The sequence below is a fragment of the Rhinolophus hipposideros genome (genome assembly GCF_964194185.1).
Source record: "Rhinolophus hipposideros genome assembly, chromosome: 10".
Taxonomy (NCBI): Eukaryota; Metazoa; Chordata; class Mammalia; order Chiroptera; family Rhinolophidae; genus Rhinolophus; species Rhinolophus hipposideros.
In genome coordinates, this window is record NC_138056.1 from 21662196 (window position 1) to 21687443 (window position 25248).

At 40.2% G+C, this 25248-nt stretch overlaps 1 protein-coding gene across 2 annotated transcripts in view; it reads right to left on the reverse strand.

Moving 5' to 3' along the window:
- TRIM44 (tripartite motif containing 44) overlaps positions 1–25248 on the reverse strand; it is a 102979-nt gene that overhangs the window by 68722 nt on the left and 9009 nt on the right. For both annotated transcript variants that reach the window (XM_081062245.1, XM_081062246.1), the window contains exon 2: positions 14779–14856. In XM_081062245.1, coding sequence (XP_080918371.1) covers positions 14779–14856 — 78 coding nt within the window. The remainder of the gene's footprint in view (positions 1–14778; positions 14857–25248) is intronic.

The window sequence follows — 25248 nt, forward strand, 5'->3', positions numbered from 1 at the left end:
CTTCTTTACTCCTTTCATCAGCCACATTTTGTTAACAGACCACCATGGGATTTCTACCTCAGTTACCACTTAGTTACTTCAAGTGTCCACTCAATGAAGTAATAATGATATTTACTGTTTCTGTTATTATTATTTCTATTGTAAAAGATTATAAGAAATACAGCAAAATGTTGGAGAGTGGTTATCTCTGAGTGGTGGGATTAAGAGTACTTTTAATTTTTTTAATTTTCAATTCAAATTTTTTATAATAATGTGTAACACTTATTTTTTTCTTAAACAATAATTTTAAAAGTGTGGCTCAAAACAAAAAATTAATTCCTCAATAAAATATTAGCAAATCGAATCCAATGATGTATACAAAAATTATATGCTACGACCATGTGAGATTTATCCCCAGCATGCAAGGCTGGTTCACCATTTGAAAGTAAGTTCATACAATCTATCATATCAACGGGCTAAAAAAGGAAAAAATAACATGATTATATCAATAGATGCAGGAAAAAGATTTGACAAAATCTAACATCCATTTATGATTTTAAAAAACCAACTCTCAGCAAACTAGGAATAGAGGAGAAATTTCTCTACTTCAAAAAAAACATCTACCAAAAAAACCTACAGCTAACATCAGACTTCATGGTAAGAAACCAGAGTTTTCCTGCTAAAATCGGGAACAAGGTAAGGCTGTGTCCTCTCACTATTCCTTGTCAACATCATACTGAAAGTCCTACCTAATAAAATAAGATTAAAAAAAGAAAAGAAAATGTTTACAGATTGGAAAGGTAGAAATAAAGCTGTCTTTGGTCATAAATGACATGATCATCTGTGTAGAAAAATCCAAAAGAATCGACTAAAAACTCCTGGAATGAATAAGCAATTACAGCAAGGTTGCCAGACACAACGTTATTTAATCCAGCAGTCCCCCTTTATCCAAGGGGCATATGTTCCAAAACCCCCAGTGAATGCCTGAAACCATGGACAGCACCAAACCCCACGTACACTGTTTTTTCCTATACATACATAGCTAGGATAAAGTTTATTTATAAATTAGGCACAGTAAGAAATTAACACTAATAATAAAATATAACAAATATAACTATATGCTGTAATAAAAGTCATGTGAGTGTGGTTTCTGTCTCTGATAACTGATCTAATAACCACGAAGGCTACAAAATGACTAACGGGTGGGGAGCACATACAGTGTGGATTTGCTGGACAAAGGGATGACTCACTTCCCGAGCGGGACAGAGATTTCATTACACTACTCAGAATGGCACACATTAAAAACTTATCAACTGCTTATGTCTGGAATTTTCCATTTAATATTTTTGGATCATGGCTGACCACAGGTAACTGAAACCTGTGAAAAGTGAAACCACAGATAAGGGGGGACTACCATATACAAAAATCAATCACTTTCCTACATACAATGAACAATGGGAATTTGAATTTAAAAACACAATACCATTTACATTAGCACCCCCAAAATAAAATATTTAGGTATAAATCTAACAAAATATGTACAAAATCTCTATGAGGAAAACTACAAAACTCTGATGAAAGAAGAACTACATAAATGTAAAGATATTCCATGTTCATGGATAGGAAGACCAAATATTGTCAAGATGTCAGTTCTTCCCAACTTGATCTATAGATTCAACGCAATCCCAATCAAACTCCCAGTGGGTTATTTTGCACATGTTGACAAACTGATTCTAAAATTTATATGGAGAGGCAAAATATCCAGAATAGTCACTGTGAATTGATTCTACTGCTTGCTCTGAAGATGCTTCTTTCTAGGCCTGATCCCAGGGTGGTAATAAAGAACGCAATCACCCACTTCTGAGCACCACTTTTCCTGAGTGAACAGAAAAAAGTTCTAGGTGACCCTGTGTAGAAATGTAGAAGTGGAAGAATGAGGCCCCAGCGAGACCCAGGGACTGTAACAGTGAGACTAGGAGTGAGGGCTTCTATTCCACCTTGTTGTTTTGCTTTCTTTTCACCTTAACCTGGGCCTAAACTAGAAAGACAGCTTCTGCTTCAAGAATTATCATGTAGGAAGTGGGAGGTGGAAACTGACACTGGAAGTGTCGGGGGGCAATTAAGCAGAAATGATACTATTTTAAGCCTCTTGGATTTGAATATACAAAAAAAAGGCTATTTTATCTGCTGAAGATGAAAGAAATTTTAAAACAAGACTCACCCCTCTACCTCCATTCCATTCTTTACCCAAATGCCTTCTCTGCAAAATCACAGCTGTTTGTAAACTGTCAAAACCACCAAACCCAAACAACTGCACACCACTAGGAAAACTCAGGAAAAGACACTGAGATATATAGGTCTCACGTTTTCTGAGTCTTCTTTGCTACAAAGAGTCAAAATGGTAAAGCTCACAGGGTCTGTGGTGGTAGAGAAAGAGGTCTGAGTATTGGCTCTGCTAACTTTCTGCTTCTGAAGCTCGGGAACATAAGAGTTTCTTCATTTGTAGAACAGGGCTAATGATAACATTCTCAGATGCTTTTGTGACACTTACACAAAATAATATGTGGAAAGAACTTAGAACTTTCTGGGCCCATAGAAACATCAGCAGAACTGTGCTACTCATCCAGGTAACAGTAACCATGGACGTTTATTGTGTGCTTCGCACGTGGTACCCACTGAGCTCTCACAGAGAGAGACCCCAATTAGTTTTCTTAGAGAAAGCGAGACTACACCTTTGGGAATGCCAATTCTAACGCCCCAAAGGAACACAGGGAGGACTCTTTTACACATCCTGCACACTGAAGAGTAAGCCTGTCAATCCGAGGCTCCTTGCCTCGGTGTCAGTCACTGGCCAAAGGCTGTCAGGGAGTCATGGCTGCCTTTTCTAGTTTCATAAGATCAGATACCGTCTACTCCAACGATCCAGAAGCAGAGCACAGAAACGCAAGAAGTCTGGGTTACATTCTGCTTCTCAGTACGTACACACAGTCTGTAGACAGAGTCTGCTCCTCAGTCTCACAACTTGCCTTTATCATACAGCAGGTCCTCGGACAATGTCATTTTGTTCAATGTCATTTCATTATAACATTGCTGAGATGCCAGAGAAACTTAACTTGTGTTTCCATCAAATAGCCTATGGTAAAACTGGTCTCATGTCATTTCAAGTCACAGCACTTACTGGAGATGTTAAGTGAGGACTTACTGTATTTTCTGTCTTTCGCAGACTGAACCTCTATCACAACCCTTTGAGCAGCTAACAATCTGCTTACCTAAGAACCACAGGGCTTAGTAACTCAGTACAGTGGCTAAAATACTTTTCAGGCCCCCCCAAGGCCAAGATATCCACTATCACCCATCATTTCTTATCTCTTCCTCAAAGTTTCTGTTTTCAGGGTACCCATTAATTAAAATGTAATATGATGAGTCCTATTTTACAGATGAAACTGAAGGCTCAGGCAAATCAAGTTATACAGGTCATAAGTGCCAGTGTAGGGACTCACGTCGTCTGACTCCAATGTCTGTGTTCTTTCACTCTAAAAGGAAAGCATGTCATACTCAAACTGATTTTTTCCCTGAAAGACTGAACGAACTCCATGTTGGTATTCTATTCCCAACACGTCGTCTGTGGGTAGGAAGTTCATCACTTTCTACAACCGTGAATTCCACCATAGAAAGCCCACTGGCATCACCAGTCCTGGGCCTTGGATGAGTCATCGAACCTCTTAAATCTCTGTTTCTTCATATGTGCAGTGGGGATTACCTCTGACTCACCAGGCTGAGCGAGGAATTAAGGAAGTATCACAGACTAGTTCACCTGCTACAGAATAAACCAAAGCCCTGTCAGGAGCCTGTCAGGGGATGGTCAACAACTGGAGCACGGTGTTGAATGGAAGTTCTCTACACAGCCTCAGAGACCTGATGGATTTAGCCCTTTGGCTAAACACAGAGTCAATCAGGGGAGAAGCCTGGTTCTCAAATTTTGTGTTTATAGTTGATCCTCTGTATCTAGGGTTTTGCATCCATGGATTCAACCAAATATGAATAAAAAGTATTTGGGAAAAAGCTTGTTATGTTGCTGCTGATGTGTACGGTGTAGTTAGGGCTAGGACGCTTACGTCCATACTGAACATGTACAGACTTTTTTTCTTGTCATTGTCCCCTAAAGAATACAGGCATACCTTGGAGATATTGCAGGTTCGGTTCCAGATCACTTCAATAAAAGCCAAGTATGGCAATAAAGCAAGTCATAATCTTTTTGCTGGTGGAGGGTGTTGCCTTCAATTTGTAAAAAAACACAACATCTGAGAAGCACAATAAAATGAGGTCTACCTGTACAGTACAACAACTATTTACACTGTAGTAGGTATTATAAATAATCTAGAAATGATGTAAAGCATCCTGAAGGACGTATGTAGGCTACATGCAAACACTGCACTGTTTTAGAGAAGGGACTTGAGCATCTTCAAATATTGGTATCTGCGAAGGTCCTAGAATCAAACCCCCGTGGACACGGAGGGAAGAATGTGTATATAATACAAGCGTCTATGTGTGCACCTGGGGTAGAATGAGAGATGCATTGTATAGCTTTAGCCTTAAGATCAAAGGAAACACCTTTTTCCTTAAGTAAAACTCGGTTTTATTTCCTAGCTAAATGAAAGGTTGAACTAACAGGAAAAGGGGAGGGAGGAGAACAGGAGAGAAGAAGGACTTAAGTAAAAGTCTGGGTGGTTTTTTATCACTATTATCATGGTAAAGTTTTATACCTAGATACCCAGTTTCCTAAATTAAATGTCAAATACGATCCTGCACTGGAAATGTGAAGCCAGGCTGCTATGGAGGGCATCCTGACAGCGCCACTCCCCTCTCAACACTGGCCAAGTAATCAGCCCTTCCAGCTTTGGCAGAGAAAATTATCAAGTCCACCCATCAACGCAGAGAAGAGCTGGAGCAGGGAGAGGACAGCACGATGTGTTAATTTTATTAAGCCATTTAAAGCTCAATCCCTTTGCTTTCTAACAATGCTCCAGCCCACCAGGCACCTCAGGAACCATGTCCACCCAAATTTTAAAATGTCTCGAGTTGATTTCCACAGCGCTTCAGTTAGGAGCTCTGAGGCTCCAATAGTAAGAGAACAGCCAAGGATAAAGCTGCAGGGGGAGGGAAGTAGAAAGGGAACAAGAATCTCAGTGGTGTTTACTTTAAAGTCGGAATATATTTCCTAATGTGTCTCTTAAATGCTTCACTTAATTTCATTATTTTTCTTTCAATTTGGCATCAGGCAGTTCTGCTAACTAGAGAGGTTGCTCCATAACAATAAATGTAATTGCTTTGCACTGATTTGTTTCTATTGGAAATTTATGGACACGCAGCTGCACACTCCCAAGGCAGATATATGTACCGTGTTTCCCCGGAAATAAAACCAGATCTTATACTAATTTTTGCTCCAAAAGACACATTAGGGCTTATGTTCAGGTGATGTCATCTGGAAAAATCATGCTAGGACTTATTTTCCGGTTAGGTCTTATTTTCTCGGGGAAACATGGTATTTGCCTTGACTTGAACTGGCAATAGAGCTAGACTGAACTAAATAACGCCAGGCAAGGCAGCCATGCAAAGCCAACAGTCAGCCAGCCAGCCAGGCAGCAACGCCAAGGGCCCCAACTACCGAGATTTAACTCAATTTATTTGCATGTCATTATCACTCAGAGGTAGCAGTGGCCCTTTAAAGCCTGCAATCTGTAAGTGTCACTAATCCTGGGAAGTGTTAATTGATCAAAGTATAGAATCTAGTTAGTTATAAACAGGTGGCTTATTTTTCTCCATAAGGATTGGAAGGTCTCCTGAAGTCTGAGGTGTGGGGGGTGGGGGGTGAGCTGCCCCCACGTGCTTTTGCTCTTCCGCTGGAAGCAGTGGTGGTTCTCAGAACTAGGAGAAAGCTAGCAGCCACCACCATTTACAGGATGCAGTACTAAGCATTAAAACGAATCTCTCATTTAATCTTCCTAACAACCACATGAAGTATGTACCCTCTATTTTACAGTTGAAAAACACCTGAGAAACGAAGTTAAGCACAGCATCTGTCCAAGATCTCATAGTTCTTGATACTGGAGGGGACCTCATTCCAGAGCCTGAGCTTTTAATAACTACAGCCCCCGGACAGAGGCTAACATCAGGTTTTTGACCCTCAGCCCTGTCTAGAAGAGGAAAGGAAAAAGACTTCACTACTGACATTTCAAGAGAAGGACTGAAAAAAGTGATTCGCACAGTAATCTCTCTCTCTCTGAACAGCTTTATTAAGATGTAATTCACATATACAACTCACCCACTTAAAGTTTACAATTCAGTGGTTTTCAGTATATTCACAAAGTTGTGCAATCATCACCACGATCAATTTCCGAACAGTTTCATCAACCCCAAAAGAAATTCGGTATCCATTAGCAGTCACTCCCCACACGATTCCTCTATCACCCTCAGCCCCAGGCAACAATGAGTCTACTTTCTATCTCTCTGAATTTGCCTATTATGGACATTCCATATAAATAGAATCGTGCGATATTTGGTATTTTGTGAATGGCTTCTGCCACTTAGCATGTTTTCAAGGGTTATCCTTATTGCAGCATGTATCAGTAATTCATTTCTTTTTATTGCCAAGTACTGTGTTTCCCTGAAAATAAGACCTAGCCGGACCATCAGTTCTAATGCATCTTTTGGAGCAAAACTTAATTCAAGAACCAGTCTTATTTTACTATAAGACCGGGTCTTATATAACGTAACGTGACGTGACGTGACGTGACCCGACCCGACGTGACGTGACGTGATGTAACATAATATAGGAACTTATATTAATTTTTGCTCCAAAAGATTCATTAGAGCTGATGGTCCGGCTAGGTCTTATTTTCAGGGAAACAGGGTAGTATTCCACTGTATGGACATGCTGAGTTTTATTTTCCATTCATCAGTTCAGTTGTTTCCACATTCTGGATAGTACATATAAGTGTGCAGTTTTTGTGTAAACGTATGTTTTCATTTCGCTTGGGTATATATATACCCAAGAATGGAACTGCTAGGTCACATGGCAACTCTATGTTTAACCTTTTGAAGAATGCCAAACTGTTTTCCAAATTGACTACACCGTTTTACATTCCCACCAGAAATATATAGAAGGTTACAATTTTTCCACATCCTTACCAAATGGATAAAACTTTTCTTTACTGGGAAAACTACAGAGCTATAGTACTAAAAGCTATCGGCCTACTCCAATTCCGCTATAACTGGCTGACCTCAGCCAAGAACCCTTACTCTCTTGGCACCTCAGTTTCTTCATCTGTAAAGTGGGGGGATTGGAGAAGGTGGCCTTAGACTTCCCACTGAGCCCCACACTTATTCAGTCAGTCAGATATGTGAGACACCTGACCAGTGGGGAGGTAGATGCTATGAAATGGATAGCTTGAGCCTAACCGCACGACTGTGTATTTTGACTTTGCATTAACTCATTTACCACTGTGCCTCAGACTGCGACCGTCACGCCTGCCTCAAAACAAAACAAAACGAAACATCCTCATAGAATGTGCTTATTAGGAAGAAAAGTGAAATGCCTTATTAGGTGAAATTTCTACTTGGCAATAATGGCAGAATGGCCTTCAGGATTTTTTTAATTGGAGTTCAAAAATGGAAGTGGATTCAGATGATAAAAATGTATGCATTTATAAGGAATAATGTTATGTGACAAAAATAGCATACAAACTATGTATATATGTATGTGTGTATACACATATATACTTAATAGTTACATATATATATATACTATAAGTGTGTGTGTGCATATATATACACATACATACACACATACAGAGGGTGCAAAAACGTACACACATTTTAAGATAACATCTCTTAAAATGTGTATCCATTTTTTGGTTCCCCTGGTACACACACACACACACACGCGCACACTAATTTTCTATCTGAAAGGCACAGCACCACAATATTAACCATTTTTTTCATAGGTGTGTCTCAAACTGTGGGGTATTCACCATGTGCATCAGAATAATCCACGCTGCATATTTAAAAAGCACATCTCAGAACTACCAAACTATATGCCCAGGGTGAGGCTCAAAAAGCTACATTAAAAAAAAGTATTCAAAGTTTACAAACCACGGCTGGTAGTATAAGGATGGCTGATTTTTTCCTTCTTCTTTATATTTGTCTATATTTTCCACATTTTTCTACAGAAAATATGTATGAGGTCTGACGATTAAGTTCACGAACTCATCCTAGAAAAAGTGCTACATACCTCACTGCTGAATGTCACTACGGTCACCTTCAAAGTACTCCCCTTGGGAAACTATACACTGACCCCAGTGCCTAGTCCACCCTTCAAAGCAATTTTGGAATTATTTATCTGGAATGGCCCTCAGAGCTATGGTCGTATTACCCTTGATGTCCTAATGCCATTCTTTGAATATTTCCTTTATCTTCAGGTAAAGAAAGAAGTCATTGGGGGCCAGGTCAGGTGAGTAGGAATGGTGTCCCAATACAGTGATTTGTTTACTGGCTAAAAACTCCTTCACAGACAGTGCCGTGTGAGCTGGTGCATTGTCGTGACTCAAGAGACATGAATTGTTAGTGAAAAGTTCAGGTCACCTACCGTGTTTTCCCAAAAATAAGACCTAGCCGGACAATCAGCTCTAATGCATCTTTTAGAGCAAAAATTAATACAAGACCCAATCTTATATTATATTATATAAGACCCAGTCTTATATTACATTATATTATATAAGACCCGGTATTGTATTGTATTATATTATATTATATTATATTATATCATATCATATCACATTACATTATATTATATTATATTACATTATATAAGACCCGGTCTTATAGTAAAATAAGATAGGATCTTATATTAATTTTTGCTCCAAAAGACGCATTAGAGCTGATTGTCCGGCTAGGTCTTATTTTCGGGGAAACACGGTATGTGCCAGGCACCATGCTAACAGGGCTTGACGATACAGAGATAAAAATAAACATAATTCATGCCTCCAAGATTACTACTTACAACTTCTTTTTTGTGAAAAATACAGAAATAGGTCAATAATTATAATAACCCTACAACCAAAGGAATACTTCTGAATGAATCAACTTGCTAAGTGGCATCGCAATTCTCTCTGTTTCAGTCGGTTGAATAAACACTGCCTCAGTAACTGCTTCTGTCTTGGGGCAGGGCAGGGACCAAGCACCAGGCCTGGCTTGACCATAATGAGTAACAGGACATTAACACCAGGAATTCAGGTTAGGTTTAGCATAAATCCATTACTGTTTGTACATACAAAACCTAGCATCTTACAAAAGTCTGATTAGCACAAGAGAGTGAAGAACTGGGCTGTTTTCACATCCATGATATCAGCTCTGAAAAAAGATTATAAAGTTCTATTGCAATTATAAAATGCCACATATATGCTAAGTAAACATAACAACACAATTCCCAGGTCTATTTAATGTTGCTGGACAATTCTTTGGTTTCATACTTCAGTAAGAACACCTTTAGAAACTGGAGAAAACGAGGGAAAAAACCCTGTTTTAGGTAATCTTAGTATGACCACATTCCATGTTTAACACCACTCTATTCAGACACAATAATGTGAGCCCTTGCCTTGAATTTTAAGACATTTTTTAAAGAATAACTTCTTATAAGATTAGCATGAGTTTGAGATACACGACTATGTTTTCAACTGTCTCACGCACGGCAGCTGTAGGAAACCAAATGAACAGCGCATCTCAGATGGAAAGAAAAGCAATCAGTATATAATAAAGTGGCTCTTATTAACTGCGTAATAGAAGGTTAGTTTGAATGAGCTTAGCATGTTATGCTTTTGGTTCAATGCTTTCTGAGGCTGGGCTGAAGGAAGGAAGGGAAAGGAATCAATGTGTTTTCCAAGCTTCACTTCCATCTGGGTTAACTGTGAAAGAGAACTGCCGAGTCACTACAAAGGAAAGCTGTCAACTCAGAATGCTTTAAATTTCCTAAAAATCCAGGTGTGTGCGCACGTGTACACACACACACACACACACACACACACACACACACACAGATAGACTGTATCTTTTAATTTCCCTAAAGTCTAGCATAACTATAAGAAATTTACAGACAAAAATCCTGCTTTGTGTATAGATTTTCTGAAAAGTTTGTCTGACAAAAATTTTGCAAACTCGATCACGTAACCCCCGGATCACATAACCAAATTGGAGATTGTTACTAAAAACTATCTTTACCCACTGTATGCAAAGTTCTAGCTCTCTGGAAAAATGCACCCTTTGAAACAGGGTCCACCATAGCAAGCTGCATGTACACAATTTCTTCTGGTCCTACACCACCTTTCCCAGCCGTCACTGGCTCGGATTCCTATCCCTCACTCCCTCCCCACTAGTGGCTGGGATCTGATGTCTCCTGATGTTCCTCTGCTTTTAGAACTCAGCCCACTTAAGGCCATGCATGGGCCTTGGTCGTCCTCTGCAATTCCGGCCAGGACTGCTTTCCCTCTTCTTGGCATTGCCATTTCTCTGTTTGATGAGCTGGTTTAGAGGACACCAGTCTTCCCAGGCAGCCTGAGCTGGCTCCTCAGGGCACAGCCCTTTCCCCTCCCCTCAACCTTTACTATCTCGCTCAACTGATTTGTTTTCTGAGTCTGGATTTCCATGTACTTCTTTTTTTTTCCAAAGCTGAAATTACTTGGACTTATTTGCAAGGCTCTTCTGGTTATTTGCTAAAAAGAATGAAAAACATCAAAACAGGAGAAAAGGAAAACAGCCAAGGTCCAGCACCATCTCCTGTCACCCCAGACCCACTGAATCTGAAACTCTAAGGTGGGTCCAACGTTCTGTAGTTTAGTAAGTCCCTCAGGTGATTTGCATGCACACTAAAATTTAAGAACCACTGGTCTAGAAGAAAGAGTATCTGACAAATATTTTGGACAAAATGAAGCATTTCATTAAGAAGAATTAAGTCTATATTACTGACACAAAAGAATGTCTAAGATATGAGGTATTATCACTAGAGACAGTGAATGCTTGAATTAAAAAAAAATTAGTGTAAAAGACACATTGCCATTAACCCCTCTCCCCCCCAAATACTGCCCCTCGCTTCAAACACACTTATCCCATCATTCTTGACACTTTCTAAAGCAGTTCTAGAAGTCCTCTTTCATGAGTGTCTTTAATTGCACTCTCATGGATGCCTCGATGTCCTGAATCGATTCAAAACGTTTTCCTCTCATGGTCATTTTGACTTTGGGGAAGAGCCAGAAGTCACACGGTGCCAGATCCAGTGAATAAGGTGGATGAGGACACACCATAATGTTTTTATTTGACAGAAATTGTCATATACCAGAAGCGATATGTGACATAGAGCGTTGTCATGATGGAGGATGAAGTAAAGACACTCACGAAAGAGGACTTCCAAAACTGCTTCAGAAAGTGGCAAGAACGATGGGATGTGTTTGAAGTGAGGGGGGCATAATTTGAGGGGGATTAATGGCAACGTGTAGTTTATTGTAATAATTTTTTAATTTAAATATTCACTGTATTTGTTGATCACGCCTCATATTCTGTGTAATAAAATCACAGGTATAGTATAATTATTGTAAAATATAAGTGTATTTCCACATGGCAATGTCTAGAAGGTTACACACCGAACTATTAATAGCAGTTAACTAGGGGGAATTCATTTTACCTTTCCTTTATGGATATCTGTATTGTTTAACCTATAAGCAGATATTATTTTTTATTTTAAAAAATGGTTAATCTAGGCATCTTCCACTCCTCTCTGGCCAAACCTGGAGGTAGAAACCAACTCAGTCACCAGAAGACGTCAGTGTCGGGACTAATCAAGCTTTGTGATACCTTAGGAATTCCAGGGGAGGGGAGGTAGATACAGTGCTCAGTGCTCCAGGACTCAGTCAGCACTTCTATGTAAAGCTTCCCTACCAGGAAATGACAGCTCATAAAGCCTGAGAGACTCTGCCTTTCTTAAATAGGCCCACTTGAAAAAGGGATGGTGGGGTTCAGAGGGAAAACAGAACAAACTAAAAAGTTAAGGGTTTTCTTGGAAGACACTATTTCCGGGAAAATTTTCTTTGTTGCAGAAATTATGTATTTAAGCGTCCCATTTTTCACCACCCCGGCGTTGTGATCTGGCAGTCATAGAACAATGATGGTGGTCCTTCTTCAAGCTGGCTGCAGACACACACGTGCACCCATAGCATATGCATATGACAGACTAGCTTGAGGCTTGAAAATAAAATCAACTGGCAGTAAATAACCCAGAGCAAGATGAAGATAAAAGAAAGGTGAATGTGTATATACACATACCCACGATGAAGTCAGGTCCTAACAAATATCCTTTAGCTTTAGATGCATCATTGGAAATCCTGAGGCTTCCACCAGTTGCTCCCATGGGACCACTCCATTGTTTCACCTCTGGCAAGTTTCTCATCAGAAGCATTACATGCATTCATAAAGGATCCCAAAGCACTTTACCTGTGTTATCATATGCACAGAAGCCACTCAGTGTCATTTGTGCATATCCTCTTGCTCTTCACTGCCTACAAGCGTGTGGGTATGGCAGAAACAGAAAATACAGCTGTCTCCGTCAGTATAGCTGTTGTTCCAGAAACCAGAGAAATTTGGTAAAAAAAAAAAAAAAAAAAAAAAAAAAAAAAGCAGCTTTCAGTGATCTTTAATAATTAACTGGTTCACCTTCCCCAAAGAAAAACTACATATACTAGGGATCGTTCTACACTGAGCTAAGAAAATTGATAAAGGTTACCCCAATTTTTTTCTATCTATCATGATACTCTCTACCTCTAGAACCCTAACTGTAACAGAAGATCAGAAATATTACCAGTACCCCCAATACTTTCAGTGCTATAAGAAGAGAAAATTATTTTGTAGACTGGTGACTGCAGCTAGTTTTTGAAGAACTGGTCATCATCCGTGGCTCTGCCTCAAACAGTCTATTTCAGAGTAGAAAACAGAAGCACAATGTGATTACATGGTAGAAAGGAGACGAAACGCAGGGCTTGGGCTGCAGCATGATATAAAAGATAGAGCGCAGCCACTGGAGTCAGAATCTGAATCCCAGCTCGAAATTGTACTAGATTTGGAGCAAATGGCCCTAAATCTCTGAGCCTCAGTGTCCTTAACAATAATATGAATAATAAGCTACTTTATAGGGTTGTTGAAGTAATCACGAGTACGCAGAGAAGGGGGGAATAAGGAATTAGTAGGTAATAGGGACAGAGGTTCAGTTTGGGATAACGAAAGTTCTGGAGATGGACGGTGGTGATAGTTACACATCAGTGTGACCGTACTTACTGCCACTGAACTTGCACTTAAAAATGGTAAATCTCATCATGTTTATTTTACCACAGTTTTTTAAAAAAGAGTATGTAAGACTCCGAGAACAGTGCCTGGCTCTAAGTAGGTGCTCAAGATATGCTAGTCTTATTGCCCTTACAAAGAACTTTAAATGAAACAGAAAAAAGGAGACACAAAAAGTCAAACAATCATGCTTCTTTTCTAGTTTAACTGTGAGAGGCTCTGACTCGCAGGCAGGGCCAGCTGGCACCACCATCCTAGTGCCACAGGAAGTGTCTGGGTAGCAGAAGGGAGGCTGTGTCAGTCATAACCCCTCCAGCATGTTCCGTTCCCGGGCCATCCCCACCCTGGTACGGCATCTCCCAGAACATCAATCCTACAGCCCCAACATCTTGTAAAGAAAGCTGGGAAGCTTAAACCATTTCCCAGAGCCGACTCCAGGCCGTGAGGACGAAAGCACTCGCAGGAGCAGCTGGCTGCAGTACGTGGGGGAAGCGACACGGAAGGCACTTGAGCTGCACACCAAGCGGGTGGGTCTGGAGCCTGGTCCAGTCCCAGCATTAAGCTGGTCAGGGTCTCAGATGCCTTTGGCTGAATTTAATGGACACAGAGGACAGTCGTCTCAAAGGCTCAGTAAAGGAGGATTTAAAATGCACTTGTCTGCATTTCAGGGAAAACAATTCATGATCACGTGTTGTAAGTCATAAAGCAGAGAAGGGGAAGAACGGATGGCCTCTCTCTCGGCGTGTCAGCACACTGCCTTCGACGAGCAGGCTTAATTAGATCTTGACGCAGTGTCCACACAGATGATCATTAACACCGCTCCGACTGAGCTCAAGGACAATAAAACACAGGTTTCCCTGTTCTGAGGAAACCTCTCATAAGCCGAAATGGTGTCTAGTGAAGACGCAATTACCAGTGATTTAGATGGAAAAATGTTGGAGTATTCCCAGACCCAAAAAATAACCTACCAAATACCACATCTGCTTAATTACATCCAGTGTTGCGCTGAGCGTAACACCCTCAGGAGCTCTCTGCGGCTTCTGTGATACCTTAGGACTCATCTTGCTAACGGACGCACAAAAGAAGTGAAGAGAAAGCACAGGTGCGCACAGGCACAGCTCAAAGCTATGGTCCTTGGTGCTGAGGTGCTGAGCGTGGTTTCTCGGGGAAGGAGCGTGGCGGGGCCACTCCTGCCGCTCAGGCGACCCACGGCCTCTGTAACAGCTGGCTGCAAAACAAAGGCTGAAGGCTATTTTCGCTTTTCCTCATAAAAGCGAAAATCCTCTTCTGATTTCTTTCCATTAGTGGAAACAGGCACTCACACATAGGTGTTTCATAAAAGCGAAGTGATATGAACTTTCAAGAAGTGGAGGTAACTTTACTCGGATACCAATACCCAATCAATTCCAAAACAATACTTACTTTAGGGTCTGAGCTCTTGAACTTTAACCTTTCCACCAGCTCTATCATAGCCGCCTTTAATCCACCTGAGTCTTTGCTCTAAAAAAAAAAAGAAAAGTCAGGGGTCATTAGACAGCACTTTGCTGTTCTCTGGAACACAAACAGCGTTTCAATGAAACAGAAAGCAATTTTTCTTCTTCTCAGCCAAGTGAACTAAACAACCAAGGAAAGCTGCGTCGCCCCTCTTGCTCTTCTCTATGGACACAGAGGGCGGGGACATAAATTGCCCAGTGACCTGAGAGAACTACTGGAATGAAAATTAAATGCAATTTGTACAGGCTGACCCACTGCTTCATCCCAGAGCTGAGCTGTGCCCCCGTTCAGGGAGGGCTGAGGCTCTGCAAAGAGATTTCCTTCTGGGAAATCTGATCTTTATTTTGAACTTCTACACACCGAATACAGAAGTATGCAATATGAAATATTCTTATAAAAATAAAAACAAAGAAAATGCCCCAAGATATTAATTACAGTGTGCTGGTTGAGTACAGGTTTTTGAATCAGACATATAAGGTTTCAAATTTGGGGTCTGTCATTAACTAGTTGACTAACTTCAGGCAAATAACTCACTCTCTCAAAACCTTCTCCTCCTTCCATAAAATGGGGATAATAAACACGGTTATTAGGAGACGTAACTGAAAGTGTTCGTAAAGGTTTTAGCACAGTATGTGGGACTATTAGCATAGCATAGCTAAGTGCTCAATAAATGTCACTACTACTGTTGTTATTACCCTGGAATGATGTAGCGGAGCACAGTCCAGTAGAAATGTAATGTAAGCCACAACTGCAAGCCATATACGTAGTTCTATGTTTTCTAGTAGACACAATAAAAGTGCAATTAATTTTAATACATTTAATTTAAATCAGGATATCCAAAACATTGTAATTGAAACAGGTCATTTCAACATGAAGTATTTTATATACTTTTTTTCATACTAGGTTTTTGAAATCTAGTGTGCATTTCACATAGCCCAATTCAATCTGGAACAGCCCCATTTCAACAGCTGCAAAGCCATATATGGCTAGTGACAACTGTATTGGTAGCACAGATTTAGAGCAAAGATTCTAGAGCCACACTATCTGGATTTAAGACCCAATTCTACCACTAGCTGTGTGACTTGAGACAAATCACTTAGCCACTCTGTGCCTCAATTTCATCTATGATATGAAGCTAAACACAGCACCTATTTCATCGGGCTGTCGTATATAAGATTAAATGAACTAATATATGTCAAGGTGCTTTGGAACACAGCCTGGCACATGGTAAACTCAACGGCTGTATGAGACATGTTTATTATTATTGTTTGTCTCCATCACAATGTTTTAAATTCCTTAAGGGTAAGAACTACATCTTTTATCTCTGTGTCTGTGCCCAGCATCAAGAAGGCGTTTGAAAACGTCTACTGAACAAATGAATAAATGAGCACGTAATCTTAAAACGTGAATGTCCTAATAATAACACAGGTGTGTAGCACAATCTAAAATCACATGAATTAGTTTATTTTCTAATCTCGACTCCTGTATGGGAATCTTGGAGAATCTTGGAGAAAAGAGGGTAGGATCAGCACCCTCTTTTCACGAGTGACAAAAAGCAAGCATGAAGAAGTAAAAAGATTATCATTTTTATGAGGGAAGGGACAGTAAAGAAGTACAATATGAACAAACACTACAAATATCTGTTACTTGAAGTTGGTCTAAGAATCAGTGATATTTTTCAAATTTGCAGAACCAATTCCTATTCCTCCAAAACAGAAAATATGTATTTCGTAAGACCCCATCCTATAAATTTAAAAAGACTAAAGGATAAATAACTCTTTTTTTCCCCTCTAACCTCCTTTCTCTCCCAAGTCTATACAGTAAGTCTGATATAACATGACTAAGACTGATCCGTTCTAGATGTGCTCTCCAAACGCAGCTTAGCTGGCATTCCCATTCTAACTGTGGCTCGAAATTTTAATAATTTGTATTTCTTAAAAAATGGTTTACAACTCTCCAAATATTTTCACCAATTAAAATCTTTAACCTCTGTGGTCTCACAGCAGACAGCTGGGAAAGGAATCTGGAGGTCACATACCAGGGAGCGGGTGAAACCCAAAGTACTTAAAAAAGGGGAAAGTTGCCAGACACAATCCTGCTTTTATGAGATGATCAGACAATAAAGCCTGTCTGGTGATATCATTCCTCTAACCTGCTTCTCATTGGCTGAACAAGCAGGTCACTGGTCCCTGGAAAGCTCTCTTCTGCCACATCCCAGCTGCCAGCACCCATTTTAAGTTCTTCAGCAAGAGCCCTAATATACTATGACTTTCCTCCTGCCTTTAGAAAACAGAAAGAAATGCGTGAAACTGTCCCTTCAAACATTCAGAAAGGAAATAGAACGACGAAGGAATCCCTAAGAAGCAGACAGCCTGTTTGCGGGCAGATGTGCCTCGTGTACAAAGATAAGGGAACCCTTAGCCTTCTTTCCTAAAAATACAGTATGTCAGCAGAATCCTTTCTCCTTTTCACAAAGCATCAGCAGCGCTGCCTACCCAGGGGTGAGACAGAGGAGAGGCACAGAGACGCTGCCTTCAGGAAATTCACCCTTCCCACCTCCCCATCCCATACTCTTTGAGAATTATTCTCAAACATCAATTGGGGTCTATACTGAGCTAGCTATACTCAGTCTCTAAATGGGTGGTGAAGAAAAGCTTCCCTAAATGGCTTTTTTTAACCCACAAAAAAAGAAAGCAGTCGGTCGAGGGAGAGGCTCCTCTAGGCAGACCTGCCCGACAGCTGCAGGGCTGGGCAAGAATACGAATGGGGGACTCTGGCCTCCCAACCCCCCTTTCTTTTCCAACACCCCAGTCCCTTCCTGTACCTCACGAGGCCTTGACACAGATGTACAAGCTAGTACCCCCAAATGCTGGGACCATCCCTCTCAAGCAGTAACCGGTGGCTACCCTGGCGCCTAGGAAAGCACTCATCAAGGTGGAGTCTACGAGCCTGACCCACCTTAGGAGGATGAACTCAGAAAGCGGCTCTGCAGGTCCTGGAAGCAGGTTCAGGACATTTCAGCAGGTAATTCTTGGTTCCTGGGCACTTGGAAAGTGGTCTAGAAGGGGACAGGCACGACCAAAGGAAGGGCCCTGTAAAGTATGGGGCATAGGGCAGGGGCACAGGGTTGTCACTGAGTATGAGTGTCCCCACACCATAGAATGGCATCATATTTTAGTTCATTACTTTTTCGCAGAGGGCAGTCACCAAAAGGGAATGGGAACAGGAGATGGTACCCTCACTTGTCCCCGCTGTGGTAGAACAGAACCGCTCCCTCTAAAATTCTAATTGAGAAGTGGACCAGAACCGTAGGACAGGCAGGCTAAGTCAAGCCTTGGAGACACTTGGTTCCATAACTGGCCAGATTCTACTGTCAGTGCTTGGGGACGTACCATGAGTGGCAAAGGGTGAGACCCTCATGATACTGCTCTTCTGCACCTCCATCCCACCTGACGCCTTCCAGGAATGAGAAACACAACGTGAGCACGTACGTGCCTCTTTCCTCCCCTATGAGACTACAGAATTAACAGAGACAAGTGCTATGTTGTGACACTCATCCCTCTGAATCACTCTGTAGAGATTCACATCCTTCATAAAAGCCAACTCCTAGGGATGAGCCATAATAAAACCAAAGAAAAAACAAAATGCCTTACATTTAATGGTATTCCTTCCTCTCCAAAGCACTTTCATATGCTTTTCCATTGGCATTTCACAATAAACCTAAAAAGTAGTGTATTCTCACTTTGCAGAAGAGAAAATGGTGGTGGAAATCAAACGAGGAACCACAAAATCACAGAGCTCATACACTCTTTCACTGGCATTTCACAGTAACAAAATAACTAAGAATTAATGTATTCTCACTTTATAGTGGAGAAAAAATGGTTCTATGTTCTCAAAATTACAGAGCTAGTTAAGAGCAAAACCAGGATCAAAAAAAAAATTCAAATGAAAAAGATTAAAATACATACACCAGAAGAGGTTAGTATCAAGAATACACAAGAAAATACATAAGAGATTCCTATAAATAAGAAAAAGACAAATAAGCACAAAAGAAATCCCAGCAAAGGACATGAACATAATAGAAATGTGAAATGGCTAATAAACATGTGAAAAGATATTTTAAAAAGCTCAAATTACTTAATTAAGGTATCATTTCTTATCCACCATATTGAAAAAAAGTTTTGATTTGATAATATCAAGCGATGTGGGGCTTTGGGGGAAATAGTGGACTTTCACATGTTGCTGATATAAAATGATAAAGCTACTTTGATATCCCATGCCTCGCAAGTCCATTTCTCTCTTTCTCCCCTTGAGAAACACTAGCACATGTGTCAAAGAGGCACGCACAACAATATTTATTGCAGCACTATCTGTAATACTGAAAAACTGGAAACATCCTAAGCATCCATCAATAACGCATAGCTAAATAAACCACGGAACTGACAAACAATGGAATACAACATAATAAAAAGAATGAAGTAGATCTCTATGTACCTGGATACAAGACAAGACATAATGTTAAATTAAAAAACAAAACAAAGCAAAACAAAACAAAAACACCTTGCAAAATGATACATACTATAAATATCATTTAAAAAAAAAAAAAACCACAAAACTTATTTTCCATGAGTGATACACGTGTATGTAAAAGACTGAAAAAGCAAAGATTGGAGGGACTGGTAACAGGGATAGTAGCAGGAAGAGTCTTAACTTCCCTAAATGTCGTCCTGTGGTGTAATTATGATTTAATACACAAAAAGGAAGGGCAGACAGACATAGGGCTTCTGCTCCCAGTGCCTCTCGCCATGACTATGCCTATGTAGGAATACTGGGACACTGTTCCCTGTGTACTGCAAACATATGAACCAGCAGGTAAAAGAGAGGGTTCTTTACCTGGTGTTCACGTGTAAATTTCAGGGAGTTTGAAAACCCCAAAAACTGCGTGCAAAATTTGAAATGTACATGCACTTTTCTAGAGAAAGGGATATAGTCCCCCAAAAGTTTAACATTTCTATAGTATAAAGAGTATTGCCCAAAGAGCAAGGATTCCCAGATTCTATTCCTAGTTCTGCCACTAACTGCTACATGAGCTTGGAAAAGTCATTTTATATCTCTGGGTTTCTGTTTCTCAATCTGTAAATGAGGAAAATGGGACAAATCAGAATCTACAAATTCGCATTCTGCAGCCTACAGAATTTTTTTAATTAGTTGATAATTTAAAAATCAGGAGATACGACGTAACAATAAAGATTTCTAACTTCTTTTGAAAATCGGGAAGGTGACTGTCCTAGGCTCCCATTCCCACATAGCAGCAACTGGCTGCAACTGAGTAGCAGCAGCTGGCAGCTTTAGGCAAGGCAAGGCAAGGCAAGCTCTCTCCAGTTTGTCATGGTAGTTACTTGGCTTGCTGCTCTTATTTATATTACTTTTCTGGTCCCTGTGGATGCTTGAAGTTGCTATCTCTGGAAGCAACTCTCTTGACAGTTGTTTTTTATTATTTTTTTTACCTCTAAGTGTCCCTGTATTTGAACACCAAGGAAGTTGAGATATCTTTCTTTATAGAGGTTCAGAATACCTCATAAAAAACATGTCCATCCATTCACCCCAAACAAGCTCATCCTAATGTAAACATCCTTTGAAAACGGGCAAGGGGCAGAAACAAAGGTGGAACATGGTAACTAAAAGTGGCATTAGAACAGGAAGTATTTCTTGACAACCAGTCTGTCCTTTTATGGAAGACAGTTTAGTCTAATGCCAACAACCAACGGGCACCAAAAGAAAAGTACAAAAGTCCGGTGTCAGTAGAAATGAAAATGTAAATCACTTAAATATCCTTAAATAGCTCCTAAGTATTGAATTCTATATTACAAAGAATCAGAAGATGCTGAGTTCAGAAAGAATATCAGCTCCCTGTTTTGTTTTTTTTCCTATCCCACTGGTCTTGTGTTGGTATCGTACTTTTAAAAAAAATAATCAACCCAACTTTCTGTCATTTTTACAAACAGATTTTGTTTGGGAGAAACAGTGGAAAAGGATTAGAAGATAGAATATATAATAAGTCCTTAAAAATCAAATCAGAAAGCAAAGCCTTGTCAAAAGGAAATAGAACTAAATTTTAGTATCCTATGCCATGTACAAAACTTCTTTACCATCTTTTCCACATTGATTTTCCAATTTCAAATCCACTCATATATTAGGCAATCATTTTGGGGCCCGAGAAAACCCATCAGCAAGTCTTTGTAGACCTAACTCTAAAACACATGTCAGGTCCAACTACTCTGCAGCACCTCCACGACTCCCTATCCAAGCAGCAATCCTGCTCCCACTCTTGCTACCCTACAGTCCATCCTTCACAAAGGAATCAGAGGGAAATTTAAAGAACAAATCAGATCACTCATTCTCTTGCTTAAACATCCATGGCTACTTAAAATAAAATCCAAAGTCCTGACCATGGCCTACCTGGTCATCTGCCCTCCTCCACTGCCCACCCTTACTCATCATAGCCCAGCCAGCCTTTGGTCCTCCAGTAAGCTTGTCCCCCCTTGGAGACCCTACACTTGCTACTCTCTCCACTTGGACTACTACGCCCCTGATCTTGCCATCACTGGCTCTGTACCCAGGTCACTTCCTCAAAAAGTCCTTAGATCCTTAAACTGCCTCCCTCTCACTCCCCCATCCCAGTTTCTCTCTTTCTCCTTAACCCAGTTTGTTATTCATAGTACTTACCATTATTCGGAATATTTACTGTGTACTTTGCTTCTGCCTGTTTTGCTCATACAATGTAAGCTCCATGAGACCAGGGACTTAGAATTGTTCATTGTTAAATTCCCTACTGCCCAAATTACTCTACCTGATTGAACAAATAGATCAAAGTAAAAAAAATGTTATGCTTCTAACTTCAAACAATATGTAAAAATATCTTAATATTCTACCTCAAAGAATTGTGCTAAAAATGTAATGAGATTATATGTAGGAAGTTTATAGCACAGAACCTGGCATACAATAAGTTCTCAATAAATTTTAGTTATCATTGCTGTTATTGTTATTATTAATTGAATAACTATATATTGAGCAACTGGCTACTAAGTAAATTGAGTACTGAGCTAGAGAAGTGCTGAATGGAAAAAAAATGAACAAAACAATCTGTTACTAATCAAAATACTCTGTAAAACATCTAGGAAGAAAACTTGAACTAGAAGGGAAAGGATAGTTATAGAATATTCAGACAATATGTATCTATTAAATGCCTTCACAGTAAACATCAGGAGTGTGTGCACAACTTAGAAAGGTTAGATTTAAGTAGAAGATTAAGTAAGAATAGAGACAAAATGGGATAGTGGAAAGAACATGTAGTTTGGGGTCAGACCTCAACTCAAATTCTAGTCCTTCCACTTATTGGCCAGGTGACCTTCCACAAAGCACAACCTCTTTGAGTATTACCTTCCTCATCTGTTAAATGAGAGTCATAATAACAGCTTATTGTGGGTGTTGTATTGAGTTCAACTGAAAAAAAAAAAAGAATGAAAAGCACCTGACGTAAAACCACTCAATAATTATTATTATTACGATTCTCATCTCTGGAAAGAACCTCAGCAGACAAATTCCACAGCAGACAAGAGTTTCTAGACTCTCTTAGTTTTCTAACCTCAGTTGAAAGGGGAGCATTTTCATGCTTCACACGCGTGAAATCAGAGTCTCCCACTCGACACAGGTTATACTCTGCCAGTTTCACACGGACCCAAAGTACAAAGAGGAGAAGAGCAGAGATGCCTGCAACATCTCGCCCCCATGATTGCCTACTGGAAAGAAAACAGAGGCTATTTTCTAACCAGAAAATAAAGGGCATGTTGCCCCCGCCTCCCCTCTGCTTCTATCAAAATTTCCTATAGTTCCAAATGTAAAACAGAATTTAAAGAGGACAAGCGGCAAGACTAGTGGACCTAAAATTAGACCACCAGCTGTGCTTTGGTTTGCTAGTGCAGCAGGCACCAGCAGGACACCGAAATATGCAGCAGCCTCTCCTCTGAAGAGAAGGTTTTCAGCAGCCTATCTACCCACCAGAATAGAGCAGGCAGAAGGAGCAGAAGGAGAGGGGGCTGAGCAGTTTTCACCCAAAGAAACTTGGTACCCAGAACTTCTACTGCTGCCAGACTAACTGGTCTGGCATTGAATTCAGAAGAGAACCTCGGATGGCTCTACGATGGTAATAAGAGTAAGAGCCACCAATTGTGGAGGGCTTGTTATAGCCCAGGCATTGTGCTAAGCTCTTTACATGTATGATCTTCTGTATTCCTCTATAACCCAATGGGGAGAAACAATTGTCATACCCATGTTACAGATGAGGAAACCAAGACTCAGAGAGTGAATTATCCAACATGGCACAGCTAAGAAGTCACAGAGTGAGGACTCAAACCCACAGATTGCAAAGCCAACTAAGGTAAGACTGCTTGCTCCTTCATATTCATTCTCCCATTTTTCCATCGTAACAGACCCCAGCTTTTAGCTAGATACACTGTGGCCTGGAGAAAAGACTATTTCCCATCCTGCCTTGCTACTAGATGAATCCATGGTACTGAATTCTGCTCAGTGAAATATAAGCAGCAATGTGTGCAACTGCCGGAGGGTTCTCTTCACAGAGGGGTGTGCTCTTCTTCACTTTGCTCCGCCTGCTCTCCTGTACGCAACTGTGCTGGCTACACCTCCACGGCTCCTCTTGGTCCATGACAAGGATTACACCCTGAGGATGGCCGAGTGGAGCTGGAAAGAACCTAGATTCTTGGTAAACTCATGGCTCCTCCACACCAGCCTTACTGCCTACATCCCGACTTCTTTCACACAAGAGATAAACATCTATTTTGTTTGAGCAGCGGCTTTTTGGCTTTTTCCAAATTATTTCATTATTTTATTACAGATGCAGCTGAACTTAATGTAATCACTGATACACTAAATCACTATGCAATACTGTCTCTTTCAGTTCTTCAATGATGCCCTAGAACTAGATGAGATTATTATACTTCGTATCATAAATTTACCAAATATTTCATGTATATCTACTATCAAGCAGGCCACGTGCTAGGTGCTGGGAACACAAAGATGAAGAACACACAGTCCTAACCCAAGATTTTATAACCCACTCGGGACACAGATGTGGAAAGAAATAACATTGACAGTATACTGTATTTAGTGCTATAATAAATGTGCACACGCTGTTGCTATGGGAACACAAGAAGGGTTATCTAATAGTCTGTATCTACCTAATAAAATCCTGCCCATCTTTGAAGACCCACCTCGAACACCACCTCCTCCAAGAAATCTTTCCTGATTCCATGCCTCCAGCGGAAATTAATTTCTCTTTACTCTGAGCCCCCATAACATACTGTTTGTACCTCTCCTCCTATACTTATACACAAACAAACACTGGAAAAGACTAACTTTCCAATTACTCTGTAACCTTCCTGATGTCAGGAACCATTCTTTATTCTTCTCAATAGGTCACACAGCTCACCATAAGTACTAAACACATTTTCAGATAAATAAAATTAACTTTAAAAAGACCAGTTTTTGACACTAAGGCTAACTATATGCTATAGTTTGAACCTATTATAGTAAATGTGTTCTCTAATATTCTATTTAAGTTAAAAGCAAATTAAATTACTCGAACAAAAATTAGTTAAAACACATCTGAAGTGTTTTATAATTAAATGTTCAACAAGAACAATGTAGCACATTATAATGTGCAACAGAGTCACTGCCCATATGGTTATTTGCCATAACTTATCAACCAAGCCTTCATTATATTTAGAGGATTTTGTTTGGTTGGCGTTATTTTTTTCATTCTTGATTCATTTTTGACATATGAAAATGGCATCAATATTGATTTTTCTTTCCTGATACCATGTTGGCTTGATCTGTCATAGTCTCTCCCTCTCTCACATACACATACATGCACACACACGCACATACATACATGCACATGCACACCATACATACATGCACATGCACACACATGCATGCACACAGACGTGCACACACGCACACGCGTGCACACATACATACACGCACACATACATGAACACACGCACACACATAAATACATGCACACATGCGTGCACATGCACACATACGTGCACATACACATACCTGCACACACATACCTGCACACACATACCTGCACACATGCACACACATCCCTAAAAAACAAAACACACATACAAAGGATTTAAGTCTCCCAGGACCAGAGCTCTGTATTTCTCATCCCATTCTCATCTCTATCCTGCGTATCAAGACTAAAGTTTTTGTTCTACCCGTTCTTCGTCTCTCTTCTGTCTCCCTCTTCTGAGCATCCTCTGCCGCACAAGTTTAGCTCCACGCTCTAGATATTAAAACAATTGGAAGCAG